Source organism: Panthera uncia, chromosome B1 (assembly GCF_023721935.1).
Source record: "Panthera uncia isolate 11264 chromosome B1, Puncia_PCG_1.0, whole genome shotgun sequence".
Classification (NCBI taxonomy): domain Eukaryota; kingdom Metazoa; phylum Chordata; class Mammalia; order Carnivora; family Felidae; genus Panthera; species Panthera uncia.
Genome location: NC_064811.1, coordinates 157,885,394 through 157,905,240, shown reverse-complemented (window position 1 = coordinate 157,905,240; position 19,847 = coordinate 157,885,394). Strand labels below are relative to the sequence as shown.

At 43.7% G+C, this 19,847-nt stretch overlaps 2 protein-coding genes across 3 annotated transcripts in view; one reads left to right on the top strand and one right to left on the bottom strand.

Annotated features, from left to right (window-relative positions):
• Positions 1 to 19,847, top strand: part of TM2D2 (TM2 domain containing 2) — a 42,315-nt gene that overhangs the window by 17,968 nt on the left and 4,500 nt on the right. The window contains exon 4 of the mRNA XM_049632443.1: positions 17,143 to 17,202. Within this exon, the coding sequence (XP_049488400.1) occupies positions 17,143 to 17,202 (60 nt within the window). The remainder of the gene's footprint in view (positions 1 to 17,142; positions 17,203 to 19,847) is intronic.
• PLEKHA2 (pleckstrin homology domain containing A2) overlaps positions 254 to 19,847 on the bottom strand; it is a 57,689-nt gene continuing 38,095 nt past the window's right edge. For both annotated transcript variants that reach the window (XM_049632441.1, XM_049632439.1), the window contains exons 6-12: positions 17,548 to 17,688; positions 16,833 to 16,979; positions 16,441 to 16,509; positions 15,987 to 16,057; positions 12,527 to 12,590; positions 4,388 to 4,465; positions 254 to 3,948 (exon numbers count right to left, since the gene is read on the bottom strand). In XM_049632441.1, coding sequence (XP_049488398.1) covers positions 3,586 to 3,948; positions 4,388 to 4,465; positions 12,527 to 12,590; positions 15,987 to 16,057; positions 16,441 to 16,509; positions 16,833 to 16,979; positions 17,548 to 17,688 — 933 coding nt within the window. In that variant the 3' untranslated portion in view covers positions 254 to 3,585. The remainder of the gene's footprint in view (positions 3,949 to 4,387; positions 4,466 to 12,526; positions 12,591 to 15,986; positions 16,058 to 16,440; positions 16,510 to 16,832; positions 16,980 to 17,547; positions 17,689 to 19,847) is intronic.

Here is a 19,847-nt window from a genome sequence, read left to right as displayed (position 1 = left end):
CTACCCCCACGCCACTAAGAGAGGTCGCCAGCCCTGCCCTGTGCAGGCACTTACCTCGGGAAGTGCGGAAAACCAGTAACAGGGCACACTGACTAGAGAGATCACCCACCCACGGACAGAAGGTCAGCGTTAGGAAAACATACACCATATTTCAGTATTTCACATGGTTTTATTACAAAACAAGCAACAAAACAGTTTTAGAAAATTATTTTTGCTACATACCAATTAGTAGATCACATAAAATGAGAAGCATAACAGTTTCCATGCACTCAGCTCAGTGCTTGCAGTGAGTGCATTTCACAGCTGAAACGTACTGGTTCAAAACACAAAATCATGCCACACCATAAGCAGTGGGGGAAGGGGTCAAACAGTATATTTTTGCCAATATTAGCTTTATTCAAATTCTACTTAGCATGAGTGACTGTAACTGCTGCAGGCAATAACATGGAGGAAAAAAAGGATGAGGGGAAAAAAAGTGAAGTTGGTAGAAAAGATTTAATAAACTGCCCATTTTTGATATGTTCAAAGTTTATAAACAAAGCTCATTTGGGAAACTCAATTTCCAAAATGGTGTTACTTCCATGTGCCTGTTTATCTGGTCAACAGTGAAAACTAACATCAAAGCCCACCGCTCAGCTACTCAGTCTGCTATTTATTTATTGGTTGCTTTTACTCATATCAGAGCACAGTTATATTTAGGAAGAAAAAGAAAAAACCTTTTGTGTCAAGTAAACTACAAAGCTGGGCCTTACCTCTGCTCTTTTTCATGTGAGCTCAGCATTCTACTCAAAAATAAACGTATAACCTCCAATATTTCGACCTGAGTCTACTCTTCACCTTACTAGGGTTACAATGTCTCACAGGATGCAAAAGGCCAAACTACATTTACCAACCACCACAGAAATTCTTACGCTTTCATTATTAAGCTTAAGTTCTTAAGCTTTCAAGATAGTGAATGGTAAATAGTTCAATTATAGGGAAGACCACTTGGGGCACCTGAGTGGCTCAGTGGGTTGAGCGTCCAACTTTGGCTCAGGTCATGATTTTGTGGTTAGTGGGTTCAAGTCCCATGTCAGGCTCTGTGCTGACAGCTCAGAGCCTGGTGCCTGCTTCGGGTTCTGTGTCTCCCTCTCTCTCTCTCTCAAAAACAAACAAACATTAAAAAATTTTAAAGCCAAATGCTTTGATTGCATAGGCACCATCTTTGGCTCACACGTGAAGTGACATTAAAAATTGTGATGTGAAATTGGTCAGAAGGTAAGAAATATGGACACAAAAGGAATTCTGAAATAAGGTTTGGGAATTAGAATGCTTTTAAGTGCCATTGAAGATAATTCTATTTATCTAGTGTTGGAACCACATTAACAATGTTCTCACTTGGTATTCCCAAGTATTTGCCATCTACAGTCCTTGTTTCCATCATAATAATACAGTCTAGATTTATAAGCATATTGAACTCACATTCTTAAAATAGACCCTACTGAATGAGAAATATATCAGCTTACTATAATGGCCAATTAATTTAGCAGTAGTATTCTAGCAGAGAGTTTACTTAACAAAAGAGAAATGGATACATTTTTGCCAGAGGATGACAGCTTTCATGAGTTGGGGAATGTTTAAAGAGATCTCAAAAGTTCCTAATTTATTTTTGCTAGTGCAATATCATTTATTGTGTACCTTCTTTGACCTAGCCAAAGAATTTTCTTAAGGAAAATTTGAAGATGAAACCAGAGATGAGGAGCTTTAAGAATTTGAAATGGCTACTTGAAGCTGTAACCTCACTCACCCATGAATAACTAACTCCCAAAGCACAGATTTCTGAGGACAAAAGTCTACAAGAGTCTGCAAAAAAGAGTGGGGAGAGAGAAAAAGAGAGAGATCCAGTAGATGTCTTTTTTTATAACAGGACCACTAGGCCAAACAATGCAAGGGAACTACACTGCATTAAAGGAACAAAGATTTCCCTCAAGCCCCTAGGGGTTTCTGATGACATGTTTTTACCTCTGCATTACATCTGGACATAAGGAGGGGAAGATATTCACTTAAGTAAAAATGCTTCTCTCAGTATCTTCCTCTAGTCTTTAATTTTTAATTTAAAGGTAACTAACTGATCTAGCTGATGAAAGGTACAGACAGAAATGAGTTAGTTTTTCTATCCCTTTAGGGAACCCTGGTAAGTTAGCAGTAGGCCACATTAAGTTAGACAAATTCTCCCAGGAACCTGGAAATAGTATCTTTTGTCAAGTTGAAAGAAGGTAGAAATTTGGGTGGAAAAGGCAATCTATGCTCTTCTACCTGGGAAATCTCTAGTCAGCAATGCAGAGCTTCTAAATCAATGTTTCTATGCATAGTTTCTATTTTATTAAAAATATAAATACCTCTCAGGATTATCCTTGTATCTCTTCACTGTTAAGTACATGGAACCTTATCATATTACAAGGTGTGATCATGCAAGTACACAAGGCTTCATTCAAAGGGCAACAGAAAAAGTTAGAAAGAAAGCAAATCTGCCAGGGTATATAATATACAGCACTTAAAATTAGACTAATATCAGCCCATTGAAGAGAGCTGTGAAGTAAGGATTCAAGAAATCCATCTGTGCTAAAACAGACCTTTTCTTCTGTCTGGAAAACACGGATCAGAAAAGTTTATCTGGATGAACTATAATCCATGTTTTCCCAGCACCTGCTTCAAAACAATTCTAACACTCTAAAACAGATAATTTTTTATCTAAAACAGATAATTCACACAAGTGAATTATCATACACTTATCAACCCTCGAAACTTCCAAATAACGCCACTTCAGTGGAAATGTCTGCCCTATTCTCAACAGTCGTAACTTTTAACACTGATAAACCCATCCTCGGGGCCTGACACAGAAACTGGATGGGCAGGTCTATCACTCACGTTGACATTATTTGGGGTCGTAGACAAGAACAGAATAATTCCCCAAACTGGCTGATGCACTGAGGTTGAATCTTTCCCCATACCTTACAAGAGATCCCTATTTCTTCCCCAGTGGAAGATTCTCCCCTGGGAGGATCTACCTTAGTGGACATTCTAAGAGCTACCTGCTAGCCCCCAGATCGTAACACCTCCCCTCAGAATGTATCCCAGCCAAGCCAGAGCCTAGGTCTGCTGCTTTCAGCTGGGTCAGTTACCTACTCCTACTTCACTGTTAGACCTCAGCCAATAAACAGGAATAGGATAACCGAGATGACTGCCCAAGACTCTGTGCCTGGCCTGGAAACCAAAGGAAGAAACTATAACTAGGACACGGAAATAAAACTTGGTTGGGATGAAACTGCACTACTAAACCTCCTCTCACCAGGAAGACCTTGGAGTGGTCAAATGAGAGGCAACCTGCTCGCCACTGAGCATGCCTACAGGTCTAAACCTCATGATTTTCCAAGTCAAATACGCTGTATTATATTTAAAAAAAAAAAAAATGAATGGGCCCTCCCCACAGAGCATCCACAGGAATATGAGTGCCAAAGGGTCTCTGACCGCCTTCCAAAAGGTAGGGAAACTGAGTCATGGCCTCCTTTTCTTGAGTCCTCCCCCCTCCCAGGGTACCGTGCCCTATCACACATCAGAAGTTCGTATGCTCTCATCATCAAGGCTGAACAGAAATGGCTTCTCCTTGGGGTGCTGGGGCTCTGATCTGTGCCTTATCCGGGAGCTGGGCAACACCCCAGAAGTACTGCTCTCCCCAGGTCGAGGCATGAACAAGGAGTCCCCAGGAGTCTCTTCAGCTGGAAGCAGCTTGTCCCCGGCCTGGGGGACAGGTGTCCAGGGTTGCCAGGAGGAAGCCACAGAGGGGGCTTTGCAGAGGGCTTTTTTCTCTTCCACAGCTGGCCGCCCCCTGCACAAGGCAGAGTTGGGCCCACCTGACAGGCTGGAGCTTCCAGAGCGAGTCAAAGAGATGGATCTAGAAAAGGACATATCCTACAAAAATAAAAGGGAAGAAAAAAACAAAAGAAAATAAGGGCTTTCCTGACAATGTCTACTCCAAAGCCCCAGGAAGAACAGCCACCTAGGATCACCACCTCATAGGTCCAGAGACCCCTGTCTATGGAAATCAAGTACAACCAACGGAATTCACTCCAGATGTGTCATGTTCTGCCTGGCAGGGAGACGTGTAGAACACATCAGAGTCTCTGTTTCTTTACCCAACCCAACTTGCCGCTTTCAAACAACCAAAATAAAAATAAAAATGAAACTCTGTACTTAAATCAGTAGAAAGAGAAAACAAACAAGACAGCCTGGGGCTTCAGCTGCATCCAGAACAGGCTGCTTGCCTACATCACCAAATAAAACCTGACCACTCAAGCAGAATTCATCTCCAAGTTGACAGCGGCTGCGTACCAGAAAGGAAATGACTTACTCTGGGGTGGCATTTGAGGGCCTGGACAGCTGCCCTGATCTCCTTAATCCAGCTGTGCATGTCTTCTGGACTGTCCGCCTGCAAAACACCCATAGCACTTATGGAGAAATCTTTGGCACTGTGATTTCAGCTTTCAAGTCTGTGATTCAATTCTAAGTTTATGAAATTACACCATTAGAATTGGAAGGATCCCAGAGATCATCCAGTCCAGTGGCTTTCAGACTTTTGAGGACATTTTTTTCTGCAAACTCTTATTTGACACCCCATAAATAAAACAGCTCAAAGTGGATCTGCTCTGCAGTGGGGCAGAGGCCGTCCCGGCTGAAGCCCCACACCCCCACCCCCCACCGCCCAGAGCACAAATGGCCTCCTGCTTTACAGAAAAGGTAAATGGGGCCCAGAAAGCCAAAGTTCAACGTTTATGGCTGGTCTAGATTCCAGTTCTCCTGACTCCCAATGCAGTCCCTCTTTCTACTACAGCTATCCAAACAGAATAATCCCATTTTCAACTCTAGTTCCGCTAAAGCCAAATCCTCTGCATATCCTCCAACATTCATATTATCTCTAGGAACAGGGCTTCCCTCAGAACACAAATGACCCGGGTCTGTTGTGACTGCATCCAGGCCTGGAGAGTTGGTAGACTCAGGGCACTAAGCTTAACAACATGTAGGACACTGCTAAACCTTTAAAAGGCATATCCCCCAGAAATGCCCACCAACGCCAGAAGGGGGCAGCAGCGACTCTGTGACAAAAGGAAGGAAAATCCAAACACCAAGGAGCGGCAGGTGGAGCCCTCGTAATTCTCAGTGCCTTCTAGCTTTATAGGGGTTGAGTTCAAGTAAACCTAGCAAATGTTTGCTGAGGCCCTCAGTCTTACAGCATCAGGTGCCAAGCACAGAGATGGGACCAGACCAAATTCCTGACCTCCAGAAATTTCTATTCACTAATCTCTGCCCCCTGTGCCTTCCCCTAACAGTCCCACCATAAATCAGAAGTGTGCATTTGTGTGCCTATGTACGGTATATGTAAACACCACGCTCCAGCCTGCAAAACTCTCCACATACACCCCTCACTTTCTGCAGCCCCCAAACGATTCTTTTACTTTGCACTGTATTTGGATAAAACACTAGTTTTTGTTTTTGTTTTTTGGTTTTGGGTTTTGTTGTTTTGTTTTTTGGTTTTTTTTTTTTAATCCTCATACTTGCATTCCTACCCCTTTCTATCACCCCAAACAAACCCACATCGGTTAGGTGTGTGCAGAAGACACTTAGGAAAGAAACAGTGTCACATCCTGGCACGCTGCGTTAATCGGGTATAGCAGCAAGTGCTCAAGGTGAACACCCCTCTCAGGCGCTAGAGCTGCAAACTTACGTGTATTCTCTCTCCACTGGGCTTTTCCCAGTTGTGTGACAACCTGATGGTTGGGTTTTCCGAGAAAAATCCATCACTAGTCCAAAAAGATAAACAGGACAAGGTGTCCAAGATCCTTCCAGAAGGTATTTTAGTAGCATCAGACCTAGCCTGTTCTGCAAGTAGCACTGCTGGGAAAATGTAATGAACTCATTTAGGTAAAGCAGTCTGAACAGTGTCGGATGCACAGAAAGGGCTTCTTAAGTATTAGTTATCGTTTTTATTATTATTACACATGGGACATGAATGAAGCCTCAAACCTCAATATTATAAATATGTTAACTGCCTTCTCCCTGAGATTTTTTTTTCTGTTTCCTCATACTCAAACTGCACATAATTCCTACCTAAGGATGAAACTGTCAGGATCAAAAGAGATAACCTATTTGGTTACTTTGAATAGAACGAGATGGAGGCAATTAAATTGTCCATTAAGTAGAGAGACACACGATTTGGTAGGGGGCAATGTTAGACGACTGGGAAAGAGAAAGATGGGACCTGAGGAGAGACAAACGTCTCCCACATCATACAATAGGTCTGGCAAGATCCACACGACAACAGTTTCCAGGGCTACTGAGCTACTCTATCCCCTCCCACCACCCAAGCACAACACAGCACCCCCCAAGTCAAATGCTTCCCCACAAGCCACAGGCCACCTAACTGACTGTCCTTTAAAGCTCCACCAATGTATTTGTACATCTTCTCTAGGAACTTACCTCCATCTAGCAAGGAGCCACTGAATAAGAGAAAACTAGGGACCACCTGACTTACCGTCTGGGAAGTCAGACACAAGAATCAAAATCCTATAAAACACATTTAGATTGTTTCCAATTCTCCTTTAGTATAAGTAATGCTGCTATTCACACCTTTGTGCACAAAGCTTTTTTCATTCTTATGATTCTAGGAAAATTACCAAAGACTTGCGTTCTTTTAAGGCTCTGGTTACATCTGGTCAGAGGGATTTCTGGCCAACAATATAGATTTCACTTACCACCAATATATTATTTTTTTACGTGCACCCTTGCTAGAATTAAATATTACAATTTTTAAGTCTTTGCTAATATGATGGGCAAAATTATTAAATCTCTTTCTGAAAACATTTAGAAATTCAGAGATGGAAATTATTTGCTAGTTATATTTTTCCCAATTCTCTAACTCCACATATGGACATTTTTCCGTTAGATAACCTACAGAGTTAACCAGCCATGAGGAGAGTAATAATAAACATTAGTAAGCATTATTTTAACGTTTGACAAATGTCATTTAAAAATATTATTCCAATAGAAAAGCAGATATTGTAAGAAAAATTGAGAAGAAACAGACTTCCACTTTATTGAGATCACAATTATAATCTCTAAATTCCTCAAAACCTCAAAAACTGTGTGCAAACATATGGCGTATGTGTATGTCTACCTTTTATGGAAGGCTTGTGCTTAGCTTTCATCAAAACCCCCAAAATATCTTAAAATACCACCTCAAAGGTAGCTTCGTGAACCAGGGGTAAAAAAACAGTGCTGAAGTCCACACACAGCATGGAGAATTGCAAGAAGCCTAAATGATGCTTAAAACTCAGTAGAATAAAAAAGGAAGTACCATACCTATACCTTCACCTCTTCCTGGCGTGCTTAAGTGTGTGCATTTGTTTTGGGCAATTGGTTCAAAAGAAAAAGTAGGGTTTCTGTCCTTGAGGGTAGTTTTGGAGGTGAGAGGAACAAAGGGTATTAAAAGCATGAGTCACCGTATCCTGATGTTTATTGCAGTCCTACAAGCTTTTACTGAGTACCTACTATGAGCCCAGCACTGTAACAGATGCCACGGTTTAAAGCAATGAATTCCACAGGTCATCAGTAATAGGTCTCCAGTCCCTACCAGGGTGGCTTCTCCTGCAGCTGCCCAACATTTGTCTGTTCCCAACCTCTGCACCTCCCCACCCTGCCCAACAGCTAATAATCCCTGCTTTCTCCCCAGGAACCAATCCCATCTTTAGACACAGCCTTGCCAGTATGATTGCCTAGACTGTGCACTACATAGTTCAAGATGCTGTCATTCACCCTGTAGTCTAAATTAAAACAGTAAGTATCTATCTTACTTACTGTAAGAGCTCTATACCAACACTCTGCAATTCACATAGGGGCCATCTTATTACTACTCTTATCCTGACATAGCCCCCTAGTTCTGACAACTAGGCCTATACCAAGTTACCCAAACCAGTCTGCACTACATTTCTCATCTGGAGTAACTACATCCTCCTACCTAATACCCCTGACCTTCTATGAAAGGGAAATGGGGAAATGGTGACTGCTGCATGTCTCGTATTCCAAGGATTGAAATCTCATTTTGAACCCTTGCCCAGGACTGAGAACCTGCTGATAAGCTTGCTGACATCCCAAGCTTCGATACCTGATTACTGCCAGATCCTGGATCTTGGTCACCATGATCTATCACCCCAAGCTGATCTCCCCTAGTTGTCTATAGCCACACCTTCTACATCTTTGTGCTCTGCACCAAGCTGCTTTTAAACAACACAAGTGGGTGGGTCCTGCTCTAGCACCTGACTAGGTGACTCCTACTCAGTTCCATAATTCACCAGGTTGATGATCTCAAACAAATAGTTTGCCTTCAGACATTCTGTCTCCTCATCTCTAAGATGGAGATGGTCTCAGATATCACTGTGAATTCAGTGATGTGCTGCCTGTAAACTACTTAGCACTGTGCCTGTGACATCTAAGTGTCCAACACAGGGTAGCATTCTCGGGCACAAATTATATAGATGTGTGACTTGGAAGGCAAATGTGACAGAAGATAAATGACCAGCACCTCAGCAGATGGCAGCCAGCCCCATTCTGTTGCCCAAGCCTCTGTCCCTGCCCAAGGAGTCTGCTCACCCTGCCTACAGCTGCCCTGGTCCAGCTTTCCCGGATAGTGAGGATATGTGGTTCTTTCAGGCAGGTTTACTGAACATCCCCTAGGAAGCAGGTCAGAATGCCACATAGGCATGGTAGGTAAAGCTGCTGGCACCAAACTGTAGGGAAAGCCATTATATTCTTTTACCTTTCTCATGAAACACAATTTTTACTTGGAACAAATGACTGACAAACTGTCAGACTTACTCAGACTTAGGTAAATGGTGGACACTTCCTCAAAAATGAATGAAATGAGTCTGTTCAGTCAGGGAAAATCATGAAAGCATTTTTTTTTTTTTCCAATTTTGAGCTTCCAAACAAAATTAGAATTCCAAAAGCTTTCCGTACTTAAAGACTTTATTGGGTCACCTGGGTTGGTCAGTCGGTTAAGCATCCGACTTCAGCTCAGGTCATGATCTCAAAAGTTCATGGGTTCGAGCCCTGCATGGAGCTTGGCGCTAATGGTGTGGAGCCTGCTTGAGATTCTCTCTCTCCCTCTCTCTCTGTCCCTCCCCTACTCAGGTGCACATGCTCTCCATCTCTCTCCCTGTCTTTCTCTCTGTCTCTGTCTCTCTCTCTCTCTCAAAAGAAAAAAGAAAAAGGAAAAAAGACTTGGTTGATGATGATCGTTGTGGTGCTATTAACAAATGTGATTTTTTGATATTATATATAATAAAATGTGTCAACAATTAGAAGATCTGCATACCTCTGTGTGACCACTATTTTCCTAACGGCCAGCGCATGAAGTTACCAAATCATGCATTGGTAAAAAGGATCCATTCAAAGTATGAAACTGACCAGTGGATTTTAATGTAAAAGCATGGAAGTTTACCAATATTGATATTGGCTTCCAATTCCACACTGCACCTGAACACTAAGAAACTACCATTTGTCAAGTTTTCATATAGAATCAAAGAAGACTATCCACAATTATCTGACAAAGCTATTAAAATAGTCCTTTTTTGCAAATACGTATCTGTGCAAGGCCAGATTTTCTTCATATTCTTCAACCAAAACAACATATGGCCACAGATAGAATGCAGAAGCAGATAGGAGAATGCTGTCTCCTTTTAAGCCAGCCATTAAAGAGATTTGCAAAAACATAAAAACAATGCTACTTTTGTTGCGTTTTTTGTTTTAGAAATATACCTATTTTTCATAAAATACTACTCGTGTTAACATAACTGAGTTTTTGGTTACTATCTGAAAATAAATTAATACATATTTTTAATGACTTTTACTCTATGTTCTTCTCAGTTTTCTACTCTCTCTGAGTTAAGTGCTGTAAACAGACTTGTTCACTCATTTGTTTATTTCAGGGTGATGCTAGTATACTTTTATCCTGGAAATGTGAGACTAGAAGGCAAACGGTGGTAAAAGTGATGAGAAGCTCTGGTAAATGTGCATACATTCATTCAGATGATGCAACCAATGTCTCTTAAACTTTGTTCTTGTTGGGATTCACATTTCCCAAATCACTCTCTCTAGTCCAAAGCTCTTACCGAGCATAATCGTTCACTTGACAAATACTTATTTAGTACCAACCATGTGTCAGGCACTGTCTACTGAAGGACCTTCATAACACGTCACCTTCAATGTCCCACAGACACTGTCAACTCAGAACCCCCAACACTAGGCTTGCCTTCACACTCACCAGTACCTCCTCGCCTGGCTGTGGTCTAAGTGATTGCTGTTGTCTGACACCCTGAGGCCCAGGCCAAACACCCAGCGGTGTCCTTGCCTCCCCATCTCCCCTCAGCCCACATCCAACGCACAACCAAGTCCCAGAAACAACTCTTCAATAGTTTTTAAGTTGTCCATTTTTCTCCATCCATCCTAGTTCAAGCTTCTTTCATCCGTCACCCAAATTACTACCACAGACACCAAACTTCTCTCTCTACCTCCTGTCTTACCTTTTCTTCATCTGTCTATACTGCCCTGGGCCTGGAAACTCATAGCCAGCACACCATTAATGTGGTTGGTTGAGGGATATCATCGCCACTTTACAGATGAGGAAAACAGGGTTTGAACGTTAGATCACTTGCCCAGGTGGCATTTTTAGAAGGCAAATTTGATTGGGCCACTCCCTGGGTTCAACCTCAATGGGACCCAACCCTCAGGATAAAATACAAGCTCTCTAATAGGGGCTATAAGGCATGGGCCCTCCACACAGGCTTCCCAGCCCTCCCTGTGCCCTGTGCTCCTTTTATCTCCAGGCTTTTTCACACATGCTGTTCTCTCTGCCTAGGCCACTCTTCTCCCAACTGACTCAGTTTAGCTGTGCCTGCCTGCAAGAAACCTCCCCCAACTCCGAGATGGGGGAGATGCCCCTTTTAGGAGTTCCCATGGCAACCACAACTCACTGTCATGGTAGCACTTACACACCAGGTTTTTTTGTTCATTTGCTTCCTTTTTTTTAATTTCCCTAGCCCCTTCAGTGAGGTCGTTCCAACCCTATAACGCATTTAGGCTCTTTTGTCACAGTCTATATGCCATGCTAGAATCACCCAACTGCCTAAGTGATTTTTTAAATTCACATATATTAAAGTTTACTCTTTATTTTTATTGCCTTCTATAAAGTTCTATTTCATATATCCACCATTACAGTATCATACAGAATAGTTTCACTGCCCCCCAAAACTCCCCTGTGTTCAACAACCCAACACTCCTTCCTCGACCCCATCACACTGTTTTAATTGCCTGTTTACCTGACTCTCTCTCTCCAGTTCACGATCTATTCTATTTAACACAGTGTCATCCCCAGTATGAAGCAAAATGCATGGCACTCTAAGGATACTCTACAAATACCTGTTAAATTCAAGAACTGGAAACTTTTCGAACCTACAATTTAAACCCTGTCCCTGAATGACAATGGAACCAGCTCTAACAACTCCAGCAATGCTATGCACAGCTCCCTCTTCCCCAGTGACACACGCTTGGGTGAATGAATGGAGCCCACAGGTAGTTAAGGCTGCCAGCATGTCTGCTGGGCTCAGGCAGAATGACCAGCTCAGAAGGGTCAGGACTATGGAGCTGCTGCCCAAGAAATGGGGGAGGGATGGCCCTGTGGAACAACAGATGGTACTTAGTGGGGAGTGACACTTGGAACAAAGAAAGAGCACTGGGAACCCTGAAAAGCCTTGGCTAGGGAGCCCACATCTAAACCAACACATTGCATGGCAGTCTGAATCCCAGAAACGCGGCATTATCATGATGCTGCATGGATCAAGGCATTCTCTGTAGATTACTAGGCCAGCTTGGGTAGGGACTTGGCATTGAAAGTCTAGGCCCTGCTTGGGTATCTGCCTTTCTCGCTCCTATGATTTAAGAAAGAGCTGGGAGAACTCCAAAGCTGTGGGTGGAGGGAGAAGCTTCTGAGAGCTGAACTGTCAGAGCCCAAACAATGGCTTTCTCTGTGCAGCTGGGCTTTGCACCTGGTGCCTGCACAGGGCCCTCTGTGCTTCGGTTCTTCCGCACACAGCAATGTCCACACAGGCGGGGCTTATAAATACCCTCCAAAGGAGAAGTGAAACCACTGGCTAGTTCTCCTTTTCTCTGCTTAGTTGGCGCCCAGCAGCTGAGAGCAGCTGGTACAAACTCACATTCCCCAGTTCAGAGGCTCAACCTGTTCTTATTATTTTATGGTTGGGAAGCTTCTGGCAAACATCCTGTTTAGAATAAAATGGGACTCAGACTGACTATCAGGGGCTAAATTTACTACCTAGAAACTTCAAACAAAATAAAAGAGAAAGCAGAGGAAAGGGCAAGACCTATCGCACACCATTCACAGAAAGAGAACACAAAAGTCTTCTCAGAGTGAGCCTTTTACCTGTATGTAGAAGGTCCTGGAGCTTGTTATGATTTCAAACAGGTTGTCCCTCATTAAGAGATCACTAGACAAAGAGAAAGCAAGTTACCAGGCATGCCTGCACACACACTGAGGACATGATTTATCCCAAGTAAAGGCTCCTGCGCCCTCTCCCATAGAAAGGGGGCTCCCAGGCCATTCTTCCTCCAGCCTCTGCCTCAAATACCATGACAGGGGTCTCTTCCAGCTTAACTTCCCACAGGTTCTCAGGAGGTCTTGCCATCCCCATGGAAATCCCACACACACACACACCCCACCACCAGTTCTAACAAGATAATGCTCCTTTCCCTCTAAAGCCTCCTGCCTAAGATCCATCACATCCCATATGACCTATAGTTGTGGGGGGAAGGGGCAGTTAGGGGCCAAGATGTATAAAGTTCTTTGTACAAAGCACTGCTTTAAGTGCTTTTTTCAGGGTCAAGCAGATGAACATTTTATTGGTTTTATAAATATGTAAATGTAACTAATCAATTATTAATTTTACATATTTATTAATACATAAGATATTATTTATATATAAAGACATAGAGACAGAGAATGTACCTGTAACATTTTATTAGTTTCAGGTACACAAGATAGTGATGCAGTATTTGTATATATTGTGAACTGATCACCACAAGAAGTCTAGTTGACATCAGTCACCACACATAGTTACAAGCTCTTTTTTTCTTGTGATGAGAACTTTTAAGGTCTACTCCCTCAGCAACTTACAAATATCCAATATAGCATTATTAATTATGGTTACCATACTGTACATCACATTACTAGGACTTATTTATTTTATAAATGGAAGTTTGTGCCTTCTGATCCCCTTTACCCATTTTGCCCACCCCCCACCTCCCACCTCTGACAACCACCAATCTGTTCTTTGAGTGTTTTTGAGTGTGTTATTTTATCCAATGTTTACAACAATCCAGTAAGGAACTTAAGACTTCCCCCACTTTGTGGATGAGGAAACCTAGCCTCAGAGAGGCTACGTGACTTGTCCATGGTGCCGAAGTTAGTAAACAGCAGAGCAAGGATTTGAACCCAGGTCTGACTTCAGAATCTATGCTTTTAAGTACTCCATTACCATTTGCCTCTCCTATGGGAACCAACTCTCACTTCCAAAGCCTTCCTCCCCACAAGCAGCAACCTCATCAGCTTCATTAAATTACTGCTCTGTGCCACCATGTACTGGGTTGAGACGGGGAACCAATGAGATATGGAAGGAGAAACTAGACTACTTTAAGATACTTCAAACTCGGTATGAGTTTGGGAAGAATCCTGACTTCTACAAGGAAAAAGGGGAGATGTAGGTGGTGCCCAGTGACAAACCCTAAACCGGCCAAAATTATTTGCAGTGTTGAGCGCCTGTTGTGTGTATCCAGGTGCTGTGGGCAATACATAAGGAGTGAAAGATCTAATTTCTTCCCAATAAAAGAACCAAAAAAAATAAATAAAGCAAAACTATACAATTAGATGTTAGACTGTGTGTTCTTACGCTAAGAGTGAGAATAATTCCAAAAAAGGACTGATTGCAGGCAGAGTTGGCTTCATGAATGAGGACTTGGAAGGACATGGCAGGCACTGAGCCAGTGACATGGGCACCCGGGCAAAGGAGGAGCAAGAGACTAAAGACCCACGTGGGAAGGGACAGCAAGACAGTGTCAGAAAGACCTGGGACCAAATCCTGACTCCACTTGGGGAAAAGATATTGTAGGAATATTTTAAATCTTTGTGGGCCTTTGTTCCCCAACTGTAAAAAGGAGATGAGAAGACCCCCCTTACCAGGCTGGTGACCACAAAGATCAATGTATGAAGTACATAAGGCATCTGCTACCATGCATGTCATATAGCGGTCACTTGAAACATTTCACTGACCATTATTACTTTCTGAATGGAGATGGCTCTTCTTACTGACTAAACTGTTTTCGTTTTTTAAATTACTCACACACATACAGTACACTCATGTCATCGACTACTGAAGAGACGAAAGCAAAGCAAGGAGGAAATCCCCACCCTTGTCACATCTACTTCCCAAGCTACACGTTGCCTTTCAATTCAATTCAGTTCAATTTAATTCAAGTTAACAAATGTTTGTTGACTACGCAGATGCCCTAAAGCTTCCTAACTGGGTTTGGGGAGGCCGCACAGTCTCATAGGCCTGGAACCCGCAGAGCCTTGAGGACTTCTTTCCCTAATGATCTGAAGCTCTCTTAATTCCTTCACTAAGGATTCAGTCTGACTGTGGCAGTGAGAGACTCAGGTGAAGTACAGAGCACTCTTAGGACTCAATGCCATCTGGGCTCGCTAAGCTGCCCAACATGCCCAGGTGGCTGTCCACCTACCTGTTTGCATGGGCCCCTGTGAAGTCAGGAATCATCTCTGAGGATGCAGTCATGCCCAGTCTTTCCTCCACCCACCATCAACCTCTGGAACCACACTTCTGGAACATCCATCACCAGCCACTTTTATGGAATACAAACTGTCACTGGGAACCTCCCTAATCTCTACTCTGCAAATATCATTTGCAAGACTCAGTACAGCTCCAGTTCAGTCCCTGCTTCCTTGGGGTCATGTGGCCTTTTGTTGCCATGTAAGACCTTCCTATGCCTTCATGTGATAACAGTCTGCCTGCTGCTAAGAGCCTCCCTGATGATGTTGGTCTGTAATGCACAGTCCATGGGATGGAGAGACGCAAACAGTCTCTAAAGACTGGAGCTTAAGGGGCAAAAGGAGGACTTTTAAATGTCCAGATGCCCTTGGGTTTCTACAGTTTAGTTCTAAGGGCATCTGTATCTATATTGACTACAGGAGAGAGCCTTTGCCTATGGGCCCCAGATCCCAAAGTCCTCCTATGCACCATGGCACTCTTCCTAGTGGGAAGAGGAACACATTAAAAATACTCGCTATTCCTCTACAAGGGAGTCACACAGAGAAGCTGTTAATCACCTTTGTGTTAAGGACATATCCAGGACTTTGTCAAAAAAGGGGAAAAGGCGTAAGAAGTTCAGGGAAGAAGCATTGGAATAAGCAGTGATCTGACCAGAAGTGCTGATAAGTGAGACCTCAGGACACTGTCCCTGCTCTGAGCCCTAAGCCTCCCATGCAATGAGCATTTAATTCTAACACTTGAGAAGCATCCCAACACCACTCTCTTCTTTTTCCCACATTCTTTCTTTTTCTACATCAAAAATTATTATTTAGACTCAGCCTGTCTCCTCAGGGGCCAGAGAAAGGCAAAGGGAAAAGATGAGATGAGCTTGCCCAGTTTGGTCTCTTAGCTGCATTAGTTTGGACGCAGTAAGTGAGATGTCAGGCCCTGTCATGCTCATGGGAGAAAATTCTTAAATAGAGCCTCTGAAGGGTAGTAAATGAAGATTTAGGCAGGCAAATGGGGATTCCTATCAGAAAAAAAAAAGTAAGCAGACATGATTACCCAGATTTGACCAGACACTCATGGGTCTTAAGAACATCCTTGAGAAATATAGTGCGCAGTGGTTCTCGGTCCTGGTGGAAAAAATAAGATAGGTAAATGAGACTATCCACATAATGCCACAACCCAGCCCAGCTGATGAATGTATCTCTCTGATCAGAGGTACACTGCAAACAAGGCAAAGTCTCAAAATAACTATCAAGAGAGGAAAAAGTTCTAAGAAGATATTCTGTGGCTCTGACCACAGAGCAGCTCACTGCGTTGAGGGAGGGAGAAAGCAAAGTCCACGTTACTATGGACGTAAAGATGTACACATGGGATGGATGCTCATAAGACAGAGGCACCCCACAGGCCTGTGTGTGTGCCCACATCTCTACTCATGCACACACATGTCAGTGTCACCTGTGTGCCTCTTGCTTCCATGGCCTGTCAGAAGGGCCCCAGAATGACTACAAACCTGTTCACACTTGAAGTAGCAGAGAGTAAAGTCATCAAGTGCAAAGAAGCGACGTTTCCAGCTCTTCCGCTGAAATAAAAAGCAAGAGCAGGACATTAAGAAGAGGTCCCAGCATTCCAGAGGGTGTTCCAGTTCTAAGCTCCTGGGTACCCAGCCCAATGGAAGCTGGGCTCCCACATTCAATGGGAGAGACGGGGTCAGCAGAGGGAGAGACTTCTTCCTATTAGAGGCAGAGCCTCAGGCATGCAGGGGTGAGTATTTAGTCCCAAACCTTTCACCGGTTTGGGAGGTGGGCAGCTCCTCCTTGCAGCCAGCTGTCCCCTGTGCACTGCCCACAACCACCGCTCCCAGGAGTCACCAGGACTCACTCTGGCCCCAGCGCTGACACTCACCACATTCCCTTGCTTCACGCAGTAGCCGCTCTTAATGAAGTGGGGCCCAGAGGAAACATGGCTGCCTGTCGTGGGGATGTAACTCTGAGACCTTCGAAGGATGGTGTGGGACCCGGGTTCACTCCCTTCCTGCCCATCCCCACCGTTCTACAAGGAAACAGTGTCAGGATTAGTACCTCCCCTTGCTCCTCACACGGCAAACCCCATGCCTCACCCAGCTCTCTCGAGGAAGCCTCTCTTGCCTCTTTACCCATGATAGCAATCAAAGAAGAAATAACAAGAAAGTAAACATTCATTTTGCTCCCATCAGGCACTGTACTGGGTGCTGTCAGAGAACAAGGCTCGCGAAGTTGGGCAGACCCAGGAAAAGGTAAGGACAGAGAAGGCAAACCAGAAGAGGGGAGAAACACCCTATGGGAGGAGGGACAGTAGGCTTGTTTTGCCCCTGTGATTTACAAGTGCTAGTCTCCCATGTATGGTGCAGGACCATACCGGCCAAAATGCCTCAAGATATGGTGGCCCTGATTTCTGTACTGCTACTATTCACACCCACCCCTGTCCCGGGTTTTCTTGGCCACCCCATCTGCACTGGCTCCCCCACCCACAACTACCTTTCCTCAGTGCAGCCCACCTCTGTGCACATCACTGGCACACTATGGACACCCCCATACCCCTGCCCCCTCCTGCCCCCGCCAGAAGCCCCAGGTCCCAGCACCTGATTGATGGGCGTGTGTACCACCACCCCTCCGATGATCTCAGTCTTGTAGGCCACCTGAGGCTTCTTCTCTAGGGCTGGAGGAGCTGCTAGGCTTTTCAGAACCTCGGTAGTCAGGGGCAGGCTCCCAACTTTGGGCACCTGGCAAGAAAGACAGCTTAGGAAAAGTGGGGAGGCAAAAGAGGATTAGGGAAGAGGTAAGAAAAGCTAACGTATCAAATTGTAGTTAAGACATTCTTCTCTTCCTCAGCCCTTCCATCGACCCATTCCTGAATACGAGGAACTCTGCCAGCAGACCCCTATACGCACATGCACACGCACACACACAATTACCAAGCATCCACTGTGAGCCGGCCCTTCCCTGACTACAGACCAACCATAAGACAGCAAACAGACATACATGCCCCACCCTAATAGCACGGACATTCCAACAACAGAGACTGACCAAAAAATGCACGGCCAAACAATAAGAATAATTATAAATTGTGGGGAGTGCCATAAAAAAAAATAAACAGGAGCTGAGATACAGAGGTGCAGGGGAACTATTTGAAACGGAATGGTGAGCAGAGGTATCCAGAGGAAGAGAGATGCTGGAACAGTAACCCAGAGATGAACAGGAACCAGGAATGTAAGGAGGACAAAGCATGCTAGGCAGGGGAACAGGTAACATACATGTGGGATACGGAACAGAATTAGGGGACCATGAGCTTTGGAGCCCAAGGACCCGGGCTACCTACTCCTGACCTGTCACTGACTGAGTGACCTTTAGCACTGAACCTCTCTTTAGGCCAAAACTGGCCCATGTAGAAAACAAAAAGGGTAATAATATTTATATCGTAGTCACTGTACTTATCAAATGACAGAGTATATATATTTTTTTAATTTTCAAAAATAAAAAATATAAAAGTACAGTTGACCTTTGAACAACACAGGGGGTTAAGAGCACTGGCTCCCACACAGTAAAAACTCCATGTATAACTTATAACTCTGAAAACTCAACTACTAATAGCCTACTGTTGACCGGAAGCCTTACTGATAACAGACATCATCAGTTAACACAGATTTTGTATGTTCGATGTATTATATACTGTATTCTTACAATAAAGCTAGACAAAATAAAATATTATTAAGAAAATCATAAGGAAAATACATTCACAGTTGTACTGCAAAAAAACCCTGCATATAAGTAGTTCAAACCTATGTTGTTCAGGGGTCAAGAATATTACAAAATATTTTAATTAACATTTCACAAATGGTACTCACATTTACAAACACAGCCCTTTGAACAGTTATCTTTTTTTCTCTCTTGGAAGAATTAGGGCACCACGGACAATCACATAATCACAGAATTTTTATGGCTCTTTTGACACCACAGGCCACAGGCTGCAAACTGGTGGCCTGAAGGCAGATTCTGGCCAAACTATGTGTTGTTGGTCCTATGTAGTGTGTTTTTCAATCCATATTTCCAATGTGGAATATTTTACCTAAAAATCCAGACTTCCAGTTAAGCAGCATTTCTCTCTTAAGATGGAGAACACTCTTCAGTTTGCCACTGTCCCTATCATGCTCCCCAACACTGAGGCCACAAGCCAGGTGCTGTTTATCCTCATTTATGTTGTTGTTTTTCTTCCTCCTTGCTCATTTCACTCATTTATACTGGAAATTCCAATAACATCTTTCATTTTGTAAGAAAATAAGAGAGGCCCAGGCCAGTCAAGTCAATCGCCCAAAGCTGTGGTCAATAACTGAACAGAGACTAGATCCTAACTCCCTACCAGGGCGCAATTTCCACAGCATCACAAAGCCCGTCCTTCACAAGTCTCACACTCTATGCGGATCTAGACACGAGTAAAGCTAACATCTTCCATTTCTATGGCCTTGGGAATCAGAAGGACCTAAGAATCCAGACTTTTCAAGAGCTCATAGCTCAGGGCCCTTTGAGAACTCTGCCGAGGATGAGACCAAAGACTACTCCATTCCATGTCTATTCAAAGGGTTAAGACCACTGTGATTATGCTGGAGCTCCAGAAAGAAGATGACATCCCTGGCCTGTGCATTCCATTTACATAGGCAAAGGTGACCTCCACCCACCAGCTCTCCAGATGGAGCCAGAAATCTACCTTCTCTCCCTTCCAGCTGTCTGAACTGCAGTTCCCACCTCAGTGGGTCCCATTCAGGGCCACACAATGTGTCAAACTCTACTGCATGGTCTCTACCTCAAGCAATCTGCTGCATGGTCTCTACCTCAAGCAATGTCTATGAAGTAGGCATTATTTTCTCCATTTTATAGAAGAGATCAA